This window comes from Capra hircus, chromosome 2, assembly GCF_001704415.2.
Source record: "Capra hircus breed San Clemente chromosome 2, ASM170441v1, whole genome shotgun sequence".
NCBI lineage: Eukaryota > Metazoa > Chordata > Mammalia > Artiodactyla > Bovidae > Capra > Capra hircus.
In genome coordinates this window covers 135,710,905-135,737,313 of record NC_030809.1, presented here as the reverse complement: position 1 = coordinate 135,737,313, position 26,409 = coordinate 135,710,905, and the positions used below count along the sequence as shown (strand labels likewise).

The 26,409-nt window shown below is 42.5% G+C and overlaps 1 protein-coding gene across 3 annotated transcripts in view; it reads right to left on the bottom strand.

Moving 5' to 3' along the window:
* Positions 1–26,409, bottom strand: part of LOC102186637 (E3 ubiquitin-protein ligase HERC2) — a 240,331-nt gene that overhangs the window by 106,477 nt on the left and 107,445 nt on the right. For 2 of the 3 annotated variants that reach the window (XM_005675805.3, XM_018066078.1), the window contains exons 33-48: positions 26,266–26,402; positions 25,997–26,148; positions 25,151–25,342; positions 16,127–16,314; positions 14,842–15,034; positions 13,380–13,562; positions 11,178–11,359; positions 10,286–10,433; positions 10,010–10,206; positions 9,542–9,772; positions 8,555–8,693; positions 7,623–7,766; positions 5,481–5,623; positions 2,142–2,409; positions 1,858–1,994; positions 1,306–1,404 (exon numbers count right to left, since the gene is read on the bottom strand). In XM_005675805.3, the coding sequence (XP_005675862.2) occupies positions 1,306–1,404; positions 1,858–1,994; positions 2,142–2,409; positions 5,481–5,623; positions 7,623–7,766; positions 8,555–8,693; positions 9,542–9,772; positions 10,010–10,206; positions 10,286–10,433; positions 11,178–11,359; positions 13,380–13,562; positions 14,842–15,034; positions 16,127–16,314; positions 25,151–25,342; positions 25,997–26,148; positions 26,266–26,402 (2,733 nt within the window). The remainder of the gene's footprint in view (positions 1–1,305; positions 1,405–1,857; positions 1,995–2,141; positions 2,410–5,480; positions 5,624–7,622; positions 7,767–8,554; positions 8,694–9,541; positions 9,773–10,009; positions 10,207–10,285; positions 10,434–11,177; positions 11,360–13,379; positions 13,563–14,841; positions 15,035–16,126; positions 16,315–25,150; positions 25,343–25,996; positions 26,149–26,265; positions 26,403–26,409) is intronic. The other variant, XM_018066077.1, reaches the window with a different exon arrangement.

Below are 26,409 nucleotides of genomic sequence, written 5' to 3'. Positions count from 1 at the left end.
GGTCTAGATACTAACATTAATCATTACTAAAGCTCCAAGATGGACAATTAATAAAGACTGGATGGTACAGATTACAAGTAACACTGCATGTTGGGCCATAATACAATACCGTCTTTCCCAAGATGCAGCCAAAGTCCAATCAACCTCTAGCCCTCACTCTGACTTTACAGGAGATGCAGAGGACAGGGAGGAAGATGTGGGGCAACCTAATTTTAGTCACAAATAAATGGCATAAAAAGAAAAAAAAAAAGAGTGAAAAATGAGTGAAAAATGGTTCTAGGTTAAAAATACACATCACCCAAATGTCCGTGTGATCTTATTTGTATCTAAATCTTAAAAAATTACTATAACAAGCCATTTTTGGAGAAAACTGGGCAAATCTGAGCCAGAATTAGATAAGGAGATAATAGTAAGGAATTACTGTTTACTTTGCTAGGCAATGTTAAGTAACAGTACTGTCAGTATGTTAAAAATAAAATCCTTTACTTAGAGATACATGTTGTTGACTTATTTAGAGGAGAAATAAGACCATTTCCAGGATTTTCGCTGAAGTATACTAATGAGTCGGGAAGATCTGCTGGAGAAGGGATAGGCTACCCATTCCAGTTCTTGGGCTTCCCTGGTGGCTCAGCTGGTAAAGCATCCACCTGCAATGCAGGAGACCTGGGTTTGATCCCTGGGTTGGGAAGATCCCTTGGAGAAGGGAAAGGATACCCACTCCAATATTCTGGCCTGGAGAATTCCATGGACTATATAATCCATGGGATCACCAGAGCAACTGAGCAACTTTCACTTTCACACTAACTAGAGAGGAGGGCATGGCAATTCACTCCAGTATTCTTGCCTGGAAAATCCCATGGACAGAGGAGCCTGGTGGGCTACAGTCCATGGGGTTGCAAAGAGTCAGACACAACTAAAGCCACTTAGCACACACACACATACTAACTATAACAAAAGAACCAAAACAGGAAAAGAAAGAATTTAAGGTTGAAAAGGACTACACAAAAAGCATAGCTAAAATTTGCAATTAGATGGCAAGAAGAGTAATTTTTTTTCAAAAACTCAAAAGCAAAAACAGATGATAAAAGTGTCCAGAGCAGGGTCACATCAGGAAGCATGGGTGTGTGTGCCACGTCACTGGGCACGAACCACCTTCTGCACATCTGCTCCTCTGTCCTCTGCTCCAGTCACAGTCCCTCCCCTGGTACGTGCTGGGCCCTCCCTCTCTGACTTTCTGAGATGCTCAAACATTTGCTGCATGAAAACCTAAGCCATCAAGGTTCCAGCCCAATACCATTTACTCACCTGAATATTCTCTCTCACATACACAGCATAATCATCATTACTTAAGAAATCAGCTCGCTTTTTATAAGTCTGGCTCTCTGTTACAACAGCACCAGTGGACTACAAAAGATAAAGACTTTTTTTTAATGGTGAACCAGATAAACTTACTTAAAAAGAAAGTAGTAAGTGAAATCCATAATATTAAAAAGTAATAATATTCTATGTTTTCACTATAAAATTCTTCACTTAAAAAAAGACTAATAGCAACAGCACTGTAAGCAGAATAAATCTCAAAAGCTGAAAGTACAGAAAATTTCTGAGGCAATTCCAAATCAATCCCATAAAACAACTTACTCAAATCAGAAGTAAATATGTCATGCAAATAATGATTTTTTTAAGATCTTCTCTAATGGCGACCCAACATCAACAGATGTTAAATCTCAAATTAATTAAGAAAACCCAGGTAGCACTTAGTAGCTTTGCCACATGCCCGGCAGAACCACAGAGAAGCCCTAAGGAGTAGTGCAGAGGAATCCAGAACTCAGAACAGATGGGCACAAGGAAAGCACTGACCACAGCATAGGCCGTGTCATCCACGTCCTCCACCACCTCCTCGTCTGAACATTCCTCAGACCCTGTGTCTGCATCCGAGAGATCCGTGACCTGCACATCAGCATGGTCCAGCAGCCACCCAACCAAGGCTTCCACGCCTAGGAGCAAGCACACACGGCACAACCACAATGAGGACCACAGCAACTGTGTGCCCCAAGGGGCCTCTGACATTAGTGTTTCAAGGGAAGCCTACGAACAGAAGGGTGGGCACATTAAGTCACACAGCCATAAGGAAGATGCAGCACCTGGCAAGCCAGCAGCACTCCCAGAGGCACCAGTGAGTGACTTGAGCGCAAACTCTATGTTCCTTCTAGGAAATCCCATTTCCATGAGCTGAACTACAACCGGCAGAACGGGACCAGGAGACTGCTTGTGCTTCTTTGCTCCGACTGGGCGAATATGCTGCACAGGGACAGGGGTCGTGGCCTCACTGGAGCTGCAGTCTTCAAACACAGGGCTCAACGGGTGGGTAGACTCCACAGCCAGGCACTGACACACAGCCAAGGCAGCAGCCTGGGCAAATGAAAGCGGAGTTTGTGAATCAGGGGACGAAGAAGTCTAGAGAAATGGAAAGTACAGACTACTACAACAAATTGCAGTGCAGAAATATAGAAACCTAGGCTTACATGTGTATTTTTAAATGAATGGATAAAACATGTTTAAAAAAAGACAACTTTCACAGTTTAATGCAGAGGAAAGATTCAATGGCCCAATAACTTCTGCTTCAGTACACACAGTCTGCCTGATAAATTAGCAAATTAGCAATGTCCACTAAGGAAACTTCACAGAAGCACTGAGCTATGACTGAGCAACAAGCCGAGGTGAACACAGGTGAGAGGTTTGATGGGGTAGGAGAAACAGACCCTCGCCCCTCCCAAAGACAAGTCAGTATTTGCCATAAAGTAATGGGGCCGGATGCCATGATCTTAGTTTCTTTTAATATTGAGTTTTAAGTTTCTCCTCCTCCTTTACACTTATCAAGAAGTTCTTTAGTTCCTCTCCACTCTCCACCATTAGAGGAAACTGCCTATCTGAGGTTGTTGACGTTTCTCCTGTCTATCTCGATTCCAGCTTGTAACTCATCCAGTCTGGCATTTCTCTTGGGATGTGCTCAGCATAATGGTTAAATAAACAGAGTGACAAAAGACAGCCCTATCGGACTCCTTTCTCAATCCTAAACCAATCAGTTGTTCCATACAGGGTTCTAACTGTTGCTTCTTGACTCGCATACAGGTTTCTCAGGAGACAAGCAAGATGGTCTGGTATTCCCATCTCCTTAAGAGCTTTCCACAGTTTGTTATGATCCACACAGTCAAAGGTTTTAGCGTAGTTGATGAAACAGAGGTGTCTGTTTTTCTGGAATTCCCTTGCTTTCTCTATGATCCAGCAAATTCTGGCAATTTGCTCTCTGATTCCTCGGCCTTTACTAAACCCAGCTTACATATCTGCAAGTTCTTGGTTTGCATAATGCTAAAGCCTAGCAGGCAAGATTTTAAGTATGACCTTACTAGCTTGGGAGATGAATGCAATTTTCCGATGGTTAGAACATTTTTTAGTACTACCCTTCTTGGGAATCAGGATGAGGACTGACCTTTTTCAGTCCTGTGGCCACTACTGGGTCTTCCAGATTTGCTAATAATTGTGAATTTTGGTCAAAATATTCTTAAAAACTGTTTGAAGACCCTGGAGAAAACAGGAACGGGGCAACCTTGAGCACAAGGGAAGCCCGCAGGCAAGCCACTAACAGGGCCAGTGTCACTGGACAGCGGCCTGCTAGAGCAAGGACAGGTGAGGGAGAACCACAAAATATGCAACCTCAAATCCTGGGCTGACTGCAAAACTGAGCATACGCAAGACTGAGGGGCCCAGCCAAAAGAAACTGCTGAAGACCCAGTGCTAAGAAGATGGTGGGCCATCCCAGTCCAACGAAGTTTCAGCATTTTGGTCAAGACACAAAGGTTTCCACTGGAAGAGGTTCTAAATCTCACCGAATTAACAGACTAGGAGCCAGACCTAAGGGGAAAACGATAAATCATCACCAAAAAGTCTAGAACCAACCTCCTTAAGACTGAAGAAAACAACCAGGTACTAAACCATCTACAAAGAAAATAAAAGACATTTCATATAAAACAATACAATGTCACCTGAATTTCCATCAGGATCAAGGGAGAGGGGTTTCCCTGGTGGTGCAGTGGTTAAGCATCCACCTTGCAATGTGGGACACCAACTGGATCCCTGGTCCGGGAAGATCCCACATGCCATGGGGCAACTAAGTCCATGGGCCACAACTGCTGAGCCAGGGCACGAGCGCCTACAAGGCACAACTATGGAAGCCCCCTCGCACCTACAGCCTGTGCTCCCCAACAAGAAGTCATTGCAATGAGAAGCCCACGAACCAAAAGCAGAGAAAGCCCAGGTGTAGAAATGACCCACCACAGCCAAATAATGAATAAATAAATCTTAAAAAAAAAAAAAAAGAATCAAGGGAGACAAAACAATCATAGCTCTCTCTCTGGTACAAGAGCCCTTCCTGATTCATGAAGGACAACTCTAGGTCTACTTGTTTCCTCCAAGTCTTATTTTTCCCTCAACTCTGGGCACTTCCCAGCATGGCTCTGTGCTGCATCTGCTCAACACCCTTTTCATTGATTGGCTCCTCATTCCTCCACATTCTGTTTTTATCTGACAAATGACTGGCAACATAGCCTTGCAGCAACTTTAACCCAATCTCCCATCTCAGGTTTTCAGACCTAAGGAGTAGCTGGCATTCAGACTTGGTCTGAGAACACCTGGCACCCTCCTCCCCCTATGCCCAGTATTTCCTGAAGAATCCCTTTACACCCAACTGGCTTCCCAGCTCACTCTGGATCCTGGCTCCCCACAGGGTCTTAGTCTCTGAGGATTTCTACTAGGGTATTTTCCACCTGCCAAATTGTCTGCTCAAGATTTTACTCCTGTCTTTGATTTTTTTTTTTTTTTTTTTTTTCAGAATGTTTAACATAGTACACAGCAAGAAAGATTTTTTAAAATATCTAGTCTTCCATGTGGTGGGCCATGGAGTTTCCATCATACTCAGTCCTAATCAGGTCTCTTCTACGGGAACATGTCCACAGGCCATCTCCCTGCAGCCCACAATGCGTGCAGTGCAGGGCACATGCTCCAAAACAGGGTGTTGGCTGAGAGCCTGAGCATGTTCAACAAAGTCTTTGGAGTTAGTGCAACAAATGAGCAAGCACCACCATACAGTACTCCTAGGTCTAATAGGGCTCTCTCAATAATCCTGGAAAAAGATCCCTCCATGAATACTTAAGCATTAACTCATGATGAATCTAGTTAATTTTTACAAACAATTCACAGAAACTCAAAATAAGATTAAACTTTTAACTCATTCATTTTCTGACTAGTATTGCAGTGCTCTGGGACAGAAAAAATGGTTAAAATCTACCTAGTCATTAGAATTATTTTGGCATTCATTTAAAATTCAAACCATATCCTTAAGAGAATACACTTCTGGCACACACATAAAATAAAGCTGTTTATAGGTTAATGCAGCAGATTAAAACTACCAGGTCTACTGACTATACCTCAAGCTCTTGTTTGTCAAATATGGCCTTCACAGGAGACGGCTGGGTGGCCGACGCCAATAATTGCTGCAAGAGGATCATGGGGGGCTGCGGCCCTTCAGGAGACATGTCCACAAGGTCAGGGGACACAGCTGCTCCATCATCTGAATTCAAAAACAAAACATGGGTGACACTGTATTTTCAACCACATACACAAAGACAGTGCACTAATCATGTTAAACCAGACATGATTTCTACCTAATCAAGCATTAGACAAGCAAAATTTTCAACGCTTTTTCACTCCCTACTTTCTGGCCTTCAGTGCTGCCACAGTTCCTCAGTGGGATAACCACAGAGCAGTCAATCCAATTTCCTGGGCTCTGGTTTCCTGATCCTCTACAGTTGTGGATTATCTTCAAGGTCCCTAATGTGTAATACAGAATGAATCTGCACTTTCATTAGATTTAATTCATACTCAGCATGCTGTAATTAAATTTGTAAAGTTGAGGAAACGTAACTCTTAAGTCAAGGAAAAACACCACATATTCCACTGGACTCTCTAATTTTGACAACGGCACTCCTTCCTGTCTTCCCTATAACTTGAGCTTGAAACATTAGCCACCTTTGACTTTTCACTGATTTTCCAAGAGGTCATCATCCAAAAAGACTATAGCATCACAGTCTCTACTGGTACTTTCTTTCCGTTTTTTCAAGCCTTCCCTTGGAAGACACTTTATCACTTGACACGATTTCCCCAACTCCATGAGCTCCCGGTTTCAAATGCTCCTATAACTCACTAGCATATGTGTCATCCTGAATAACCTCCTTATCGTGTGAGGCCCTGCCACATATTCTCAGCCAGCCTGACATTTCACCCTGGTAGCCACTGCACTCTATCACATGATTCAGCTGACCTCTCCCCAGCTTTAGCCCCGTATTCATCAGTAAATCCTGCGCTCCTTGCAAAGGTTAGCACCCAAATATTCACCACTTATGCCTCTACTCCTACTGTCTCCTCCCCCAGGATGGAAAGTCCTTACTCCTGCAGCCAGGGCTGACACACCTCAAAGGCTGCTTGCTCTCCCCAGCCCTCAGCTCCAGCACCCCCAGGGTGCCTGTGAAACTGTGCTCACACGTCTTATAGCACATAGGCCCATACCTTGGACAGTGCCATCTACTCTCATTTTCTCTCCCCACCCTGACTCCAGACAGTAAATCATAAACAAAGACGATCTTGTTTTCCATAATATTTACCACAATGTCTTTCAACAGGAGATAATAAAAACATACTTCATAGCTTTTTTTTTCCCCTATTCAAAATGAAATGAGCTCACTCCAGAAAACTGAGGTAATACAGAAAAGTACAAAGAAAATAAAGTCAGATGAAATTCTACTATCACTATTCTGGTAAGCAGATGAATGCTAATCTACAAACAGATGTATACAGCAGTATCTTTTTATCATTTTGCTATTTCCATGGTATTAAACCTATATATGTATCATTTGTGAATGGTGCATGGTATTCCACCATATGGGTACACCACCTAATAATGGGCATCCAGGTGTCAATACAAACAAAAAAAGCTATAATGAGCATCTGGAAACATGTGTCATGTGTTTACAGATGAGATGTAAAAAGATGTCAGCACCATGACACCTTTTCATGTGATAAATTCCCATAAGACAACTTATTAATCAGTGAATATACAAATGTATGTATTTTAAAGTCTAACATTCACTCAAATACCTGTTAGTTGGTTGTACCAACTTAAATTCCCACTAGCACAGCAAAGTGTTAGGGTGGTGCCACTCTATGCACATATGAACCACTTTACCGCCTTATTAAAAGATGCAGATCCTGATTTTTTTAGCTCTGCGGTGCAGCCTGAGAGTCCACATTTCTACATGTTCCTCGTATGTGTCATCGATGCTACTGGTCCTCAGACCACACCTTATATACTGGGGCAAGAGAACGCTGTTTCCCTCCCTCCCCACCAAATCCCCTCAGGTTTGTCTATCACTTTTCATCAGATACTGGCCCGACTGCACCTCTTCCTTGTACATGTAGAAGCTATCTGTATTTTCCCTTTCGTGTCCCTTGCCTGTTTTCTGTTGGAGTATCTGCCTTTCTTACAGATCCAAAAGAACTCCTTAAGAAGATACCTGTATGAGCAGCTGCAGCCTCCTGAACAGCTGGCTGAGACAAGATCTGCCTGAGCTGGTCCTGGTGGGAAAGCAGAGCGCGGCCCGCCTTCAGAACATATAGTTTCAACTGCTGGCGCCTCAGCAGGTCCAAGTCCACTTGTCCTGTGGGGAAGAAAGAACTGAGCAGGAAGGCCATGCCGCTTGGGCGCACCACCTCAGCTGCTGCTCAGCCCTGAGGAGGCCCTGCCCTGAGGGACTCAGCGGATCATGCCAAAGTTTGTCTGTAACCAAAGACTTGCCTTTCCCAGTGTTGTGGGGAAGCACGCTCTTCCTCCCCCAGGTCTTCTCCCTTTCTTGCTCCCCATGCATTACCTTGGGTAGGGGTGATGATTAGATGGCTTAACATAGTTAGAATCAAGTTAGCTATTATTGCATGCATGCTCAGCCACTCTGTCATGTCCAACTCTTTGCAACCCCGGACTATAGCCCACCAGGTTCCTTTCGCCATGGGGTTATTCAAGCAAGAACACTGGAATAGCTGCCATTTCCTTTTCCATAACTATCACTAGTATAATCAAATATTTCCTAAACTGCTAAAATTTCAAACCGATACCTACATCACAAATAAAATACCTTCTTGTCTTGCCAAGACATCTATGAGACAATTTTGTCAGAGACTTACAACATACAGTTCTATAACTCATCAAAATCATGGCACTCTCTAGAATCTTGGGGCTTCCCTGATAGCTCTAGAATTTTATCTAATCCAACAACTGCACTAATGTCCCTGAGTTGACTGAGGAACAGCTCCCATCATCGCTCAACCAATGGCCAATCCATCTGAACACAAAGGCTTCAGGAATGAAAGAACTTACTCTGACAAAAGAACAAACATTGCTCAAACACTAGTTAAGACTATAGCTGTTTCATCATGAAGCACATGTACTGACCTGCAAAACCCTGTTTAGGTGATTTCTTTATTTTGTGCTTTTCCAATTTGCTTCCAGCGAGGTTCACCAACTGAGCCCACACTGAGAGCATGGGCTCTGTGAAGGGCAGGTTAGTGACACTGAACGCCACGGCGGGGAGCTAAAGAAAGAGCATAGAAACCTTCAAAGTGTGTCCAGTGAGAAGAACAAACAAATGTTCTGAAAAGTTAGCATAATCTTAACTCTAAAATAACACATGTATTCAAAACTGTTTTTACATCTGAAAATAATTTTGAAAGATGACCCTGAAGGTAAGATAAAGACTTACATGTATAGTAAATATAACCTAAATTAATTTTCTCTTGTCAACTTTTTAACAATAATTACATGATGGTGGTAGTTATTCTCAAGTATTTTCTATACATTTCAAATTTTCTATGACATGCATATATTTCTATAATCATCAAAAACAGTATTTTATTGAAACATACAGTAAGTGCACTTTTTCACTTTCACTTGAACTTAGGTTACACAAAGTAATAATTCACTCACTTTTCCAACGGACCCCCAGTTCACAGATTTAAGATGACAATGCTAAATATAGTCATGTCACTCAACACAGTAATTAAGCATTTTCTAAGATCATCATTTTAAAGGAATCATTTTTAGGTTTTTTGAAAGTTGAGTTGTTTGATAAAAAATAAATTTCATAAATTCACATTCTAAAATAAATATAACTGATATTCTTACACAAGACCTTCTAAATAACTAATGCCCTTTCATGTCTTTAAAGGCTAAAATAACACACATGAACTGTTAATCTATACAGCCCTGTGAGACCTGATTAACCACAGGAAGGGAATGCAAACAGAGAAAGAAAGCCAGTTTTCCTCAAGTTGGATAGCTACCTAGAAGGCAGACCCAAACTATAAGAATCAAGCTCCTTCCGGTTCTAATATAAAAGCCCTTCACCTTACTACCTAGCAACCCGAACACAAGTTCACTTACTGGCTTCAGCTGATTCAGTGGGCAAACACGACAGGTTCGCAAGTCACAGAACTGCACGGTGATTTTGCCCTTCGGAGTGATGCGAGTCACAGTGCCTTCTCCAAAGTCATCATGCATGACTTGTCCCCCTAGTCGCAACCGGCCGTCAATGCCTCCAATGACAGCCAGGACTGCCATGAGGCTCCCCACCTCAGGGTTCTCACAGTCAGGAAAGTAGTCATCTAACAGAGCCTAGTGCAGACAGACAGCAAACCTGAGGAGAGCCCAGAGGGCTACCTATTTCTTACACATTTAAAATTAAGCCAAATTTACTTTTTATATTGGTTTCCTCAATAATTTTTCCAGTAAAAAATATTTTTAAACATATCCATGAACAAAATACATGGCATTTAAAAAGACAATCTGAAAGTTAAATCAACATTCTACAAAGAAGCACTACCAGACGCGCAAAGAGCATGCAGCACCCACCCCTTCAGCCAGCTTCCCTGCACAGCGGCGAGTAACTGAGTGGAGCTGTGAGTCGATGTACTTGTTGATGAGCCCGCTCCACTGGCCCAGGGAGTGCAGGGTGCGGAGCAGCGCCACCACCTCCTCCGCCAGTGTGCTGCTGTGCGTAGCAGTCAGGGAAGCCTGCGGGCGGGCCCTCCGCCTCCTCAGAGTGGGTTCTGCAGAGCACACACAAAGGAAGGGCTACTGATGCCTGCTTGCTCACCCAGGACATCAGGAAGGAGGAGAGCTGCCCACCTCTGAGGAATGGGACATCTGAAGAGCAGGTGGTGAGCAAGCTGCCCAGGAAACCAAAGAGTTTTTCCACAAGGCACTCCATGTCCCTGGCCCGCTCTGTCTTGTCCCATGATGGCAGTACTGCTTGCAGCAAATGTACAGCTAAGATCTGATAAAGGTGATTTAAAACAGCAAGTATTAAAGAAAGCCATTATCTGAAAAATTATGAGGTTAAAGATTTTAATTTTTGTTCCTGTAATGCAATTAATCATGTGAAAATTCTAATATTATTTTACAGCCACATAATTACCTCAAAGTTTATTAACAATATGAATTATTAGGTTAAAAAATAAGCTACATTATGCATGCAGATACTCATTTAATTATTCTTTAGTTAAAAATGAATTTCTTTAGTTTAATTCTTCTCAAGACAAGTATACCACAACTATGGTGAAGATGAGAGCAGCTGGTCATAGAAAAGCAAGTCACCTAAGGCTTAACAACTTCATGAATTTAAAATAATCATTATCTTTAGCCTCTTGTCTCAGGGCCTCCGAGGTGGCCCTAGTGGTAAAGAACCCGCCTGCTAATGCAGGAGACGTAAGAGACGCAGGTTCAATCTCTGGGTCCGGAAGACCCCCCAAAGGAGGAAGTGGCGACCAGTCCAGTATTCTTGCCTGGAGAATCTCTATGGACAGAGGAGCCTGGCGGGCTACAGTTCCAAGGGTCACAAAGTGTTGAAACAACTGAAAAGACTTAGTATGCACTGGTATCTAGAAAATCCACCCTGTGTTAGTTCTTTTATGCACTCAGGAACCTAATTACGATGGCCAGCCTGATGCCAACACTGATGGGGCTCCCAATCCCAAAACTCACAGTGAGCGTGGATCAGTGTGGCAGCACAGTTAGTTACCTGCCGCTGTAGGGAGGCAGCGGTGAAAGGCGAGTGTCCCTCCACGACCTTCATGAGCAGCGAGATCCAGGGCGGGGAGCTGAGGGCCGCGCACATGTGTGGCGTGAGGGCGATGCTGCGCACAAAGCCCAGGGTGCACCAGCTCCGGTGCTGCTCCCGGCACACCAGCCTGCTGGGGGAGGCTGGCAGAGCAAGACAGACCAGCTTGGCACCCACGCTCTAAAAACAAGCACTGAGAACCACCTTTACTTTCAACTTACCTAAGTCACACATTTTCAATAACCAGCTCCTTTACAAACATACTACAATGTCACTGATTCTAAGTGAGAAGAACAGGAGAATACTTGCAAGTTAGCTTAAGGAACACTTTACATTTTAAAATCTCTAAGGTACGTGGAGTAATTCAAACTCATTAAGGAATTTCATCTACGTACTATCTCTAAGCAGTAGGAAAACAACCTATAATTCAAATAGTAATCATCTGTGGGAGGGCAAATACCACAGTTTGTAAATTTCACATGTTTTAAGTATCTCCCATGAGCTTGTTTATATTTAATCTGCATCATAAATTCTCAGCCCAAGTTTTAAGAAGGCTGTATTCCTAGAAAAAGAGTAAGAGGTTTTCATAAGACTGCTGCTCCTCCAGGATCTGCACTTTCATGAGACTGACTGCTCCTTCAGGATCTGCACTCATGGACACCTGGGGCTTCCACTCTCCTGGCTGGCAGAGACTCTGAGGTGGGGGTATGCCACGTGACCTGCTCATACGCCAGACTAGCTCCCCTTCCCCGGTCTCCATAGTCCAACTCCCAGCTCACTAGGGACACTGCTCTTCAGACACACACTCACGCCACTCACTCAGTCACACTTAACTACACGTTTACAGGCCCTGGCACCCCACATCAGACGCCACTCTCAGAGTCACCCACACAGTCAAACTCTCCACATACCCAACTACACACATGACACTCAATCTCACTCAAACTCACACATGCATACACACTCACACCTGCACACACACTTGCGCCAATCACTTCCTCAACTTCTCCCACACTTATACATACTCATATTCACATACTCAAACACTTTGACAGGCTGAATTGTACCCTCAAAATTCATGTTCACCCAGAGTCAGACGTGGAAATAAATTCTTCACAGATATAATTAAGATAAAGATTGAGATGACATTATACTGGATTAGGGTGAACCCAAAATCGAACGAAGGTACTTATAATAAGAGGGAGAAAAGAAGAGGGGAGGCATTCAACTAAAGATGAGGCAGAAACTGGAACGATATGACCATACACCACACGTTTGAAGCCTGGAGGTACAAAAGCTAAAATTCAGGGTCTTCCCCAAGAGTGTCAGAAGGAGCATGCCTTGATTTTAGACTTCTGCTATCTAGAATTCTGAGAATGTGAAGTTCTTGTTTTAAGCCTCAACTGTTAAGAGTTGAATTATGTTCTGCCACAATTCACATGTTGGAGTCCTAATCCTTAGTGCCTCAGAATGCGATCTTGTTTGGAAACAGATGCACTGCACTAAAAAGTTTAGATGAAGCTAAACTAGATTAGGGTGCGTCCTTAATCCAGTGTAACTGACATCCTTATAAAGAGGAGAAATCTGGAGACAGACACATACAGGGAGAATGCCATGTGAAGATGAGGGATGCCAAAGGGAAGATGAGGGAAGCCAAGGAATGCCAAAAGATTGCCAGCAAACCATCAGATGTTACGGAGGGCCCTGGAACAGATTCTGCCCTCAGACTCATAAAAAAGAACTAGATCTGCTCATTCTTTGACCTTGAACTTCTAGCCTTCAGAACTGTGAAGAAGTAAATTTCTGAAATTGAGACGGCCCAGGCTGTGGTACTGTGATGTGGCAGGTTGTGCCTGTGGTGCCATGCACACCCGCAGAGTGTGCAACACCCAGAGTGAGCTCTACTGTGAACTACCAGCTGTGGGCGCTAATGATAAATCAGTGCAGGCTCATCAACTGTGGCAAATGTACCACTATGGAGGGTGGTGCTGATAATGGAGAAAGCAGCTCCATGGTAATTCCACAGAATTGCCATGTCTGTGGTGATTCTTCACAGCAGCCTTACCACACTGACACACACACACCCACAATCACCCACATACACACACACCCAAACTGACAGCCCAGTTCTGACTCTTTGGCCCACAACTCCCCACTGCATACACGTCTTATCTGTTGTTCCACTCTCCACCAACATTCGCAGCAGCCCACAGAGAGTCTTTGTGGCTTCACTCTGCATAACTTCAGCATGGACTCCAGCAGAAAGACAAAGAGTTTGCAGTAAATTAACAGTGCTGGTAAGCATCATTGCAGTGGGGTGAATATTCCTTTCAATTTGTTCAGCTTCTGAAAAAAAGAATAAAAATAAGGAACTACACTTCCAAAAAAAAAAAAAACTGGAAAATGTCTCTGCATGTAACCTAAGGGATTTAATATCACATATTTCTTCTCTTACTGTAGAAAGGGAAGCAGTTCTTTACTTTAAAGATGGAATTCAGGATGCACTGAACACTCACCCTAATTGGAGGGAATAAGACTTTTCCATTACAGTTTAATTTTTTAAAGCAATCTCATCCTGCTCAGAAACACTAGAACAATTCCAAGGATTCATTCCTTAGAAAAACAATTTCAATGTCAGAAGCTGGCTGCTGCTAAGGTGGCTGTGCCCTGGACAAGTATTAGGTGGGTGCTTCCATGGAAGGGAGCTCACATGTACGGATCACTGGATCTTTGATAAGGAATACATGTGGAACCGGACCATCTTTCTGTCACTTGGCCAGCCCTGCTCAGGCTCCAACTTCACAAGTGAAACCCCCTGGCAGAGGGGCAGGAGTAGGGACAACTGGCCTGGACACCATCAGATGCAGTGATAACAAATCAGCATCGACTACCTAGGTGGGGCCACACAGCTTCCCGCGTGCTACTCCTAATGTGCCCCAGACAGGCATCATCGGTTTATATCTGATATGCGTGGAGTGGCCTGCACACACCATGGGCACAGAACGCCTAGCCAGCCTTCCACACCACCCTTTCTCTAGTGAACTGAGTCTCTCCGGTTTTCTCTCCTAACCATGAAAGTGATCTTGGGAGCCTGTCATGCCATGCATACAGCAGACACCAGAGCCCCCAAATCAGTGCCAGCCTCCTGGACAGTCTCACCAAGACTGGTATCCCAAGGTCTTTCAGACATGTCTGAAAAATGTCACGAAGCCCTCCTCCTACAATTCTGCCTCTTAATACATAGGGTTTAACTTTCTGAGGTCACCAAATTCTCATCTTCATTTTACCGATGGTAGTAAAGTACTGACTAACTCCACACTGTGTGACACATTCTGAGAGAAGGTGAAAGAAGGAAAAACACATGCTTCCGGGCATGGTGAGGCAATGTCCACTACATAAGGCACTGGCTCAGGGATGCCCAGAAAATCCACCTGAGAAGAGGACACAGCAGGCTCTATGCTACTTTACCTGCCCCCACAACACTATCTCCAAGAGGGACAGGAACTATCCTGCCCCTGGGCCTGTTTCAACCAGACCTTCATGGAAAGCTTCACCTACGGAGTGCCACTCTCACTCCCAAAAGCACGCACATGCACACAGCTTGCCAGGGCCCCCAAACACCCACCAGAGTCATCCTCCGTGTCTGAGTCCTCTGCCGAAGGCTGTGTAGAGACTGGGAGCTCCGCCAACTTCAAGTCATACTTTCCCTCCTTCCCCATCCTGTAAGAGTTGGTGCTGCCTGTGTCCCACTGGACCCTGATCCACCCATCCTCTCCAAGTTCACCAATCACACGGCCAAGGCCAGGAGGAGGTCCATCCTGAGGAAGCCAAAACAAAGACTGGTTAAGAGGGTGCAGGCCTCTCTCTGGAACACTGCCTATAAGGGTGGCTGCACAGACTTCAAGTCAGCAGAGGGCTCCAAACCCACCTATACTCAGAGCTCACTTCATCACTGTAGTGAACACCAGGACTAACCTGCCCACACTCCTAACAAAAGAGGTAAGTGGGTAAAGAACCACCTCATTTAGCATCCTCTATAAGCCAATGCAGACACCAGACTTTCCAGCCTGGTTCTGCCACCCTGCTCACTGGCCCCCCGCCATCCCTCATGGGGCTTCACAAGGTTGGGAACATCAAACAAGCACCAGAATCTCCTCACTCCCTTTCACTCTTCAATTTTCCCTCAAATCTTAAGACTGAAACTCTACTTCTAATTTCCACAAGTAGAAGATGTTTTCAGACTGCTGCTATTTGTCCTGGACACACTGATTTCTGAGATGATTCTCAGGAGGTACGTGCTTAAGAGTGAAGCTGAGAAAACCTAGACATGACAAGAATGTTCCATACCACAGGAGGGTGCACAATGGCCTAGCTAGTCGCTCCAGTAATGGTGTAGAGCCTAGTCCCAACCTCTACTCAGGGAGACCTGACAGACACATGGGAGCAAGGTACTGAGGGGAGAAGGGGAAAGATGGACGCTGCCCAAGCAGGGGCCTGTAGCTGCTGGGTCAGGATACCTAACTGGCACCTGGCTATCAGCTCACAGAGGCAGGGTCAGAGCTTTCACAACATGACTATTCAGATGCGGTTTACTCTCTCCTGCTTACCCTCACTCTTGCTCCAGGCTGAGCCTCAAGTCAAGCCTAGGCCTGGAGTGTCCCAAAACAAGCAGCTACTCCTCCAAGATATGGTCCTGTTCAAGGGCCCTGGAGCAGGCTGCTGCCCTTCTCTACTGGTTCTGAGATTCTATCTGCCCACCCACGAATCGGTAACTACATCGCCTGTCAACCACACCTGTCTGTAGAGTGTAGGTATTTATTCCAGTCTCCACCCACTCATTGCATGCAGGTCAGGATGCGCAGAGGGTGACTAATGTGTGGCTAATGCATTTAACTCAAATCTCTAAGGACCTGATCACCCCATTTCCAGTCCACGCCTCTCATGACCCTGGTTCCAATCTTCATCATGGCGGCCAACTCTGGCCCTGAAACTGGCAGCTGTACCGGGGCTGTTTCCTTCCGTGTCTCTTCCAAAACTGTAGCAGAAGCTCCTCGGGCAGAAGCATTCATGTCTTCTTCAACATTATCACAACTAGGGCCTATCAGAGCATCAGAAAAAGCAGATGAATCAAAAAGCAGTTAAGTATTAATGAAGATGATAATTTTAAATAATCTAGTGTAGTTTTTACCAATACAACAAATACCATCAAAAATTTACTGATGAGAACTAAGACTTTTAAAAGGTAAGGAGAGGACAAAATATATAAATATGTATTAGAAATATGTAGAGGATTTTAGAAACTCTCAGAAAAGATATTTACTCTATTTCCAGGAATTATGATCCACTCCAAAAACCAAAAATGATTAGAGACACACTCATTACTCATATTTTTATTAGAACAGGAAAACAAATGATAACCACCTAAATGTTTAACACTGTGAGAAATTAACAATCTGTAATTATGGTAATGTGAAGAAAAGAGCTGATAAAGGAGGCCTGATACCGCTGCCCCCAGAAAGCCTGTTTACAGGGCTGGCCCTCAGCCGGCCTTCGGGAGCCTGGACTCCGTGAAGGCTCCCACCAGTCCTTAGCTGCCGAGAAGCCGTTCCTGTGCCTACACTGCGCAAACAGCAAGGTCTCTGCTAAAATCTGCTGCTTTCTGCGGGGTCTGAAGCTTACTCAAGTGCCAGGCAGAAATGCCTACATGACCTGCCCCGTGAAAGCCCAGGGCACCAAGTCTCCATACTTTGCATGTAAAGACAACACTTCACATGTGTGGTCACAACTCTTTGCTAGGGGAACGAAGTGCACTCTGTGTGTCTCCACCAGGAGAGGATTTGCGTCCGGTCTCTCTCATGCTTTACCTATGTGCCATGGCTGATTCTGCTTCCTACTCTTTCACTGTAACAAACTTTAGCCCAAAGTATGACTATATCTGGAATCTTGTGAGGCCTGTGAGCAAATTATTAAAACTGGAGGTGGTCTTGGGAACCCTGACACAGGGGTGGCAGCAACAGGATTTTCTAGAACAATGTGGACTCACCCAAATATTACAAAACCATTGCCTGGTACAAGAGAAAATGAAGGAGTAGAACATGATGAAAATTTGGTCCCTGGCAGCCATGGAACCACTCACAGTTTAAAATAGAAGCTGAGCTGTAATCTGTGAGAAGTAAAATTTACCAATGTTATTCAAAACAGGAAATGTAACCCCAGGAGCCAGCACCCTGGCCTGAGGGAGGGATATGCACACCCCTGGTAACCCTGGGGTTTTAGTTCTCTCTCCGGGACAGAAAAGGGCCCCAAACATTCCCAAAGATGGGCTTGGTTGGGTGAAAAATTTAAAGTTTGTGTTCTGCTCTCCTCCAAGAGGAGGAAAAAAAAAATTGTTCAATTCCCAGCTCAGGAGTACAGCTTTAAATAAACTGGAAGGAAAATAGTCTTTTTCTCAACCTGGGAGTGCCTCTGCGAGGCCCCAAAAGGGGCGGGGTTCCATCTAGCTGGTACCTCCCCAGGCAGCTATAATGTTAACACTGTAAACACTGAATTTGCTGCTAAGAGTTTGAATACATTTTACAATAAGGAAAAAAGGACAATCTTTTTTTAAGTGATTTGTATTTTGTGACTATTGTATGTGGATATATACAGGAAAATTAATATAAAATATTGTATGCTAATGATTTCTCATATGAAAGAGAATCACCTTGATTAGAGAAAGCAACAAAGATAGATATGTATTCATTGGACACAGCTCCCTGGCTTTTCACAGTCAGTACTGTTAACAGAGGAAGCCCCCAAAATTAATAGCTTGTGCTCTGACTTTTACCTATTGGAGTCTCTGGAAAAAAAGGGGAGACAACAAGAAAATAGAGGCAACTTTAGATGGTGATATATTTTTAAGATTTTTAAAAGCAATTTTTAGTTGCTAATGAGGTCCACGGATATCAGATGCTGACTCAGAGTCTGGTGCATATTTCTGAATGGGTCCTGTGGGCACAAAGACTAGCAAAATCGAACTGCTTAGGACAGCTTTGCTCTTTCATTTGGATTTAGAACACTGGCCCTGCAGTATCTAAAAATTTCAGCAAAGAACAACATTATAAATGAATCAGATTTATCAGACATGAAGGGACATTCTATACAAAACCAGCAGAAAACATACTCTTCTCAAGTGTTCACAGGGAACACCCTCCAGGAGAGGTAGTATTTTAGGACACAGAATGATAAACTGAAATAAACTAAAATCATATAAATTATATTCTCTGATCACAGTGGAATGAAACTAGAAATTATAACAAAAGCTAGGAATGTCATAAGTATGTGAAAACTTAACAGGACAAAGAAAGGAAAACCACAACAAAAAGTAATGCTTTGAAACAAATGAAAACAAAAACACAAAGTAGCAAAGCTTAAGAGATGCAGCAAAAACAGTACTAAGGAGGAAATTCAAATCTATGAACGCATACTTAAGATCTCAAACAACTGAACAACTTAACTATACCTGGAGGAACTAGAAAAATAAGAATTAAGTAAGCCTAAAGATAGCAGAAGGGAAATAACAGACATTAGAACAGAAATAAATAGAACAACAGAATCAACAAAACCAGACTTGTTTTGAAAAATGTCAACAAAACTGACAAACTTTAAGCACATTAACCAAGAAAAATGAAGATACAAATAAATAAAACCAGAAACGAAAAGTGGGAAGATTGCTACTAATCCTACAGAAATAAAAAGAATTATGAGAGCACTACGAACTGAACACTAATAAATTATCTAACCTAGAGGAAATGGATTGATTCCTAGAAACACAGAATTACCTGACCTGACTCGAGTAGAATATGTGAACAGACCTAAAACAAGTAAAGACACTGAATCACTAATCAAAAACCTCTCAACAGACTGAGAGGCTTCCCTGGTTGGTCAGTGGAACAGAATCTGCCTGCCGACTCAGGAGACATGGGTTCAACTCCTGACCAGGAAAGATTCCACATGCCTCAGAACAATCAAGCCTGTGTGCCACAACTTCTGCGCCTAGGGGCTGCTGCTGTTGAGCCCATGTGCCGCCACTACTGAAGACCACATGCCTAGGGCCTGTGCTCTGCAACTAGAAGCCCCCACACGGCAACTGGAGAAGAGCCCTTGCTACCCAGAACTAGAGAAAGGACCAAGCAGCAACGGAGACCAGCACAGCCAAAGGCAAATAAGACCTCTCAACTACAACTACAAAACCAGGACCATTCGGCTTACTAAGGAGGAAATTTAAATCTATGAACGCATACTTAAGATCTCAAAACAACTGAACAACTTAACTATACCTGGAGGAACTAGAAAAATAAGACCTAAGTAAACCTAAAGGTAGCAGAAAGGAAATAACAAACATCAGAACAGAGATAAACAGAACAACAGAATCAACAGTGAACAATATGCGATGGCTGGATGGCATCACATCCCTCTCTTACATCACATACATCTCTTTTTACTGGTAAAGTCTACCAAACACTAAAGAAGAACCAACACCAATTCTAACTCTTTCAAAGACAGAACAAGAGAGAACTACTCGCTAACTTACTCAATGAGGCCAGCATTACCCTGATAACAACAACAACAAAAATCTATAAAATATTGCTCTAAGAAATGAAAGAAGACCTAAACAAATATAAAATAATCTCATATTTATGGAATAAAAGACGTAATATTGTTAAGAGGGCAGTACTCTCCAAAAGTACCTACAGATTCAATACAATCCTTGAAAATTTCAATGGCCTTTTAGCAAACAGGGAAAAGCCAGACCTGGAAGTCATATGGAAATGCAAGGGACTAGAAATAACTAAAATAATCATGAGAAAAAAAAAGTTGAAAGACATACCTGTCAATTTTAAAACTTACCACAAAGCTTTTATCAGAGCGGTCAAAACAATGTGGGATTAGCGTAATGACACACATAGAACAACACAAACAAAACTGAGATTCTAGAAATAAACTTAAATAGCTACAGTCAAAATGACTTTTGACAGGGGTACTAAGAATTTGAGAATAGTCTTTCCAAAAAATGATACTGAAAAAACTGGATAACCAAAAAATTAATAAAGTGAACCCTCATCTCACATCATATTAAAAAAATCATCTTAAAGAGGATCATAAAACTAAATACAAGACTTAATGAAGAAAATGTAATGGGTAATCCTCATGATCTTGGATTTGGCAATGATTTCTTAGACATAACATCAAAAGCACAAGCAACAGAAGAATAATAAGAATACTAATAGATAAATTAGACATTTAATAATTTCTGTAAACCAAAGTAAAACAAAATCCAGAATGAAAAAAAAAATGTCCTCCAATCATATCACAGTTAACAGTCTAGTATACAGAATTTCAAAGGACCTCTACTACTCAACACACACAACTGAATTTTTAAATGAGCAAAGGACCTGAATAGACACTATCTCCTAGATATACAAATGGCCAAGAAGCATGGGTACAGAGACTAATGTCATTCACTATTGTTGTTGTTTGGCCACAAACAGCAATAAATAACTTAGCCTTTACCAGTCTAAGTTATGTCTGCGTGTTTGTAACCCCACGGACTGCAGCATGCCAGGCTCCTCTATCCTCCACTGTCTCCCAGAGTTTGCTCAAATTAATGTCCACGGAGTCAGTGATGCTATCTAACCATCTCATCCTCTACCGCCCTATCTCCTTTTGCCTTCAATCTTTCCCTGCATCAGGGTCTTTTCCAATGAGTTGGCTGGTTGCATCAGGTGGCCAAAGTATGGGAGTTTCAGCATCAGTCCTTCAAATGAATATTCAGGGTTCATTTCCTTTAGGATTTACTGGTTTGATCTCCTTGCAGTCCAAGGGACTCTCCAGAGTCTTCTTCAGCACCACAATTTGAAAGCAACAATTCTTTGGCACTCAGCCTTCATTATGGTCCAACTCTCACATCTGTACATTATTACAGGAAGTTTGTTGGCAAAGTGACATTTCTGCTTTAAAATATGCTCTCTAGTTTTCTCATAGCTTTCCTTCCAAGGAGAAAGAATCTTCTAATTTAATGGCTACAGTCACCATTCACAGTGATTTTTGAGCCCAATAAAATTGATCACTGCTTCTACTTTTTCCCCTTCTATTTGCCATGAAGTGATAGGACCAGATGCCATGACCTTATTTTTTTTTTTAATGTTGAGTTTCAAGCCAGCTTTTTCCCTCTGCTCTTTCACCCTATCAAGAGGCTCTTTAGTTCCTCTTCACTTCCTGCCATTAGAGCAGCATCATCTGCGTATCTGAGATTATTGATATTTCTCCCAGCAATCTTTGATTCCTCCAACTCAGTATTCACATGATGTACTCTACAAGAAAGTTAAATAAGCAGAATGATAGCATATACAGCCTTGTCATACTCTTCTATCAATTTTGAACCAATCCATTGTTCCATGTCCACTTCTAACTTTTTCTTCTTGACACACTTATAGATTTCTCAGGAGAAAGGTAAGGTGGTTTGGTATTCCCATCTCTTTAAGAATCTGTCCACAGTCAAAGATTTTAGCAATGAAGCAGAATTGTTTTCTGGAACTCCCTTGCTCTCACCATGATCCAACGAATGTTGGCAATCTGATCTCTGCTTCCTCTGCCTCTTGAAACCCAGCTTGTACGTATGGAAGTTCTTGGTTGAAGTCCTGGTAATGGACTTCCCTCGTGGCTCAGATAGTAAAGCGTGTGCCTACAATGCAGGACACACAAGTTCAACCCCTGAGTCGGGAAGATCTCCTGGGGAAGGAAACGGCAACCCACTGAAGCCTGGTAGGCTACACTCAATCCATGGGGTTGCAAAGAGTCGCACACGACTGAGCAACTTCACTTTGTTTCTTTCTTTCTTACCAATATGCAAAATGAGTGCAACAGTACAGTAGTTTGAATATTTGTTGGCATTGCTTCTTCTTTGGGATTGGAGTAAAAACTGACCTTTTCCAGTCCTGTGGCCATTGAGTTTTCTAAATTTGCTGACACACTGACTGCAGCACTTTGACAACATCATCTTTTAGGAATTTAAATAGCTCAGCTGGATTTCCATCACCTCCTCTTGTTTTGTTCATAGTAATGTTTCCTGAAGCCCACTTGACTTCACACTCCAGGATGTATTGCTCCAGGTGAGTGAAAACACCATCCTGGTCATGCCAGTCACTAATGCCTTCATTGTATACCTCTGTGTATTCATGCCACCTCTTCTTTCCAATCTCTTCTTCTGCTTCTGTTAAGTCCGTGTCCTTTCTGTCCTTTATCATACCCATCCTTGTATGAAATGTTCCTTTGATATATATCTCCAACTTTCTGGAAGAGATATGTCTTTTCCCATTCTGTTGCTTTCCTCCATTTCTTTGCACTGTTCATTTAATAAAGCCTTGCTAGTCTGTGGAACTCTGCATTCAGTTGGATGTATCTTTCCCTTTCTCCCTTGCCTTTCACTTCTTTTCACAGCTATTTGTAAAGCCTCCTCAGACAACCACTTTGCCTTCTGCATTTCTTTTTCTTTGGGATGGTTTAGGTCACTGCCTCCTGTACAATGTTATGTACCTCCGTTCATAGTTCTTCAGGCACTCTGTCTACCAGATCTAATCCCTCGAATCTACTTGTCACCACCACCATACAATCATTAAGGGATTTGATTTAGGTCATAACTCAACGGCCTAGTGGTTTTCCCTACTTTCTTCAATTTAAGCCTGAATTTTGCTTCACAGAACTCATGATCTGAGCCACAGTCAGCTCCGAGTCTTGTTTTTACTGACTGTATAGAGCTTCTCCATCTTTGGCTACAAAGAACATAATCAATCTGATTTCAGTATTGAGCATCTGATGATGTCCATGTGTGAAGTTGTCTCTTAGGTTGTTGGGAAAAGGGTGTTTATTATGACCAGTGTGTTCTCTTGACAAAACTCCAAGGCCATATTTGCCTGTTATTCTGAGTATATCTTCACTTCCCGTTTTTGTGTTCCAATCCCCTATGGACATCACTTTTTGGTGTTAGTTCAAGAATGCGTCATCAGTTCAGTTCAGTCGCTCAGTCGTGTCTGACTCTTTGCGACCCCATGAATCACAGCAAGCCAGGCCTCCCTGTCCATCACCAACTCCCGGAGTTCACTCAGACTCACGTCCATCAAGTCGGTGATGCCATCCAGCCATCTCATCCTCTGTCATCCCCTTCTCCTCCTGCCCCCAATCCCTCCCAGCATTAGGGTCTTTTCCAGTGAGTCAACTCTTAACATCAGGTGGCCAAGGAGTTTCAGCTTCCACAGCAGTCCTTCCAAAGAACACCTAGGACTGATCTCCTTCAGAATGGACTGGTTGGATCTCCTTGCAGTCCAAGGGACTCTCAAGAGTCTTCTCCAACACCACAGGTCTTCACAAAACTGGTCAACTTCAGCTTCTTCAGCATCAGTGGTTGGGGCATAGACTTGAATTATTATTATGATGCTGAAAGGTTTGCCTTGGAAATGAATCAAGATCATTCTGTCGTTTTTGAGATTGTGCCCAAACACTGCATTTCAGGCTCTTTCATAGCCTTCTATGAAGGCCACTTCATTTCTTTTAAGGGATTCTTGGCCACAATAGTAGACATAATGGTCATCTGATAAATTCACCCATTCCCATCCATTTTCGCTCGCTGATTGCTAAGATGTCAATGTTCATTCTTGCCATCCCTTGCTTCACCACGTCCAACTTACCGTGATTCAAGGACCTAACATTCCAGGTTCCTATGCAATACTGTTCTTTACAGCATCAACTTTACTTTCACCACCAGACACTCCACACCTGAGCACTGTTTTCACTTCTCCCTAGGTGCTTCATTCTTTCTGGAGCTATTAGTAACTGCTTTCCTCTCTTCCCCAGGAGCATACTGGATACCTTCCAACCTGGGGAGCTCATCTTCTGCTGTGTTATCTTTTTGCCTTTTCACACTGTCCATGGGGTTCTCCAGGCAAGAACACTGCAGTGGTTCCCTATTCCCTCCTCCAGTGGACCACATTCTGTCAGTACTCTTCACTGTGACATTCTGGGTGGCCCTGCATAGCATGGCTCATCACATCACTGAGTTATGCAAGACCCTTCACCACAAGGCTGAGATCCATGAAAGGACACTCAATATTAGAGAAGCATAAAATAAATCATAATGAAATTATCACTTCACACCAACTTGAGTAGCCTAAATTTAAAAAAAAAAAATCAGAAAATAACTTGCGTTGGCAAGGACATGGAGAAGCTGCAACTCTTGGCCCACTGCGGGTGAAAATGTAAAATGATACAGTGCTGTGGAATAGTTTGGCAATTTCTCAGCAAGCTGAACATAGGAATACCATATAACCTGCAATTCTACTCCTATGTATATAACAAAGGGACTGGTAACAAGTTTGCAAAGAAAAGCCTGTACACATATTTCCTAGCAATACTATTTAGCATGGCCAAAAGGTAGATATAAGCCAATATCCATCAAAGGATGAATAAAACACAGTATATTCATATAATATTTATTAGCCATAAAAAGAAATGAAGCACTGATATTAATGCATGCTAAATAAGCCAGATACAAAGGGCTGAAATTTGTTTGTATGATTTCATTTGTATGAAATATCCAAACAAGTAAGTCCACAAAGATAGAAAGCAAAATTGCTACTGCCAATAATTAGGGGAGTGGGAAGTCAGGAGTCACTGGTAAATGGACATGTGTTTGCATTTCAGGTGATAAACAGTTATGGACAACAGCATTAATGCTTGCACAACATTGTGGATGTGATTACTGACAATGAATTATAAAATTACTTAGAATGGTAAATTTTATGTTATTTGTACTTATTCACCAAAAGAAAAAATTTTATAGAAAGAGAGATCAAGAAAAACCATTGAATTTTCACAGGTGACTTAGGGCAATGCCAACCCACCAATGAGACGAAGTGCTGTCTGTGTAAGAGCAAGCATGCCAGAATTCAGCAGAAGGCTCAGATTGTGGGCACCGTGCTGCAGGGTGAGCATACTGAGCATTACCAGGAGAAAGCGAGCTTGTGGGGTCGTCCCCAGGCTTGGTCCTGATGGGTTCTCATTTGTAATGGTTTGCAAGGGGACAGGCTGGATACCTAAAAGGCATTGGCACTCAAATAAGTTTCTTGTGCATTGATCCAAGAACATACACAAAGCAGAAAGCATTAGCAATTTTTTACAGTAAGTCTGTCTTTTTCATCAGATATCCACAGAGTGTGGACATTGGGCAGTTCCATATTACTCTGCAATAATCATACCACCATCACTTCACATGTAGCTGTCTCCATCTATCTACAAAACTTGTAACTCTGCTCCTCTAAATATCCCTAGTGACTCACTCCTTTCATGTCAATTACAAAAGAGAGATTTCACTTGTCTTCCACAAAACCACTTCTCCCTCTTCTCTATAGATGCTTAAACCATTAAGGAGATTATGTACTAATAAAAAATACATTTTAAGGTATACTGTGTGATACACTTAAAAATGTTAAAATATAAAAGCTTTGTATTAGGATAGTACAATATTATATCTTCTGTCAAATTCTAAAGTTTGGAATATGAGAAAGTTTAAAGCAGCTTAGATTATCATTCTAATGTACAACGTTATGAAAGTCTTCAAAGCAAAAATTAGCATTTCAAAGTTTCCAGAATATATAATTAAGAGACAAACTAAGAAATAATGCTGATATCATCATTAACATCAATAGCAATTTTAATATAGCCTTTTAACCACCAGATTTTTAACTCACCAAGTTCTTTAAATTTGGCATTTGCATCTATCAAAACATTTCGAATATTCTGAACAGCCCAAGTATACAGCTTGCCAAAAGTTACTTCAAGCAGCATCCGATTAAAAGGTGGGATCAAATCAACATCCTTTAAACAATCGGTAAGGGGTTCCCTTCAAACAAAGATGAAGAATTTTACTCAGAATATTACCAGACTTTTAACTTCAATAAAACAATGCTCTGTTGTCACAGCTTCCCTTAATTAAGAAAAAAATATTATAAAGTTTTACCCTATATCAATCCCTTCTGGAATAAGTCTTTGCCATCCACAGAACATAGCATACTGCACAGATGGAAGTAAGAAATTTTTGGCTGCCAGTTTTAAAATTGTATCTATCCCTTCCAGGCGAACTTCTGCTCTCTCCAACTGTGAA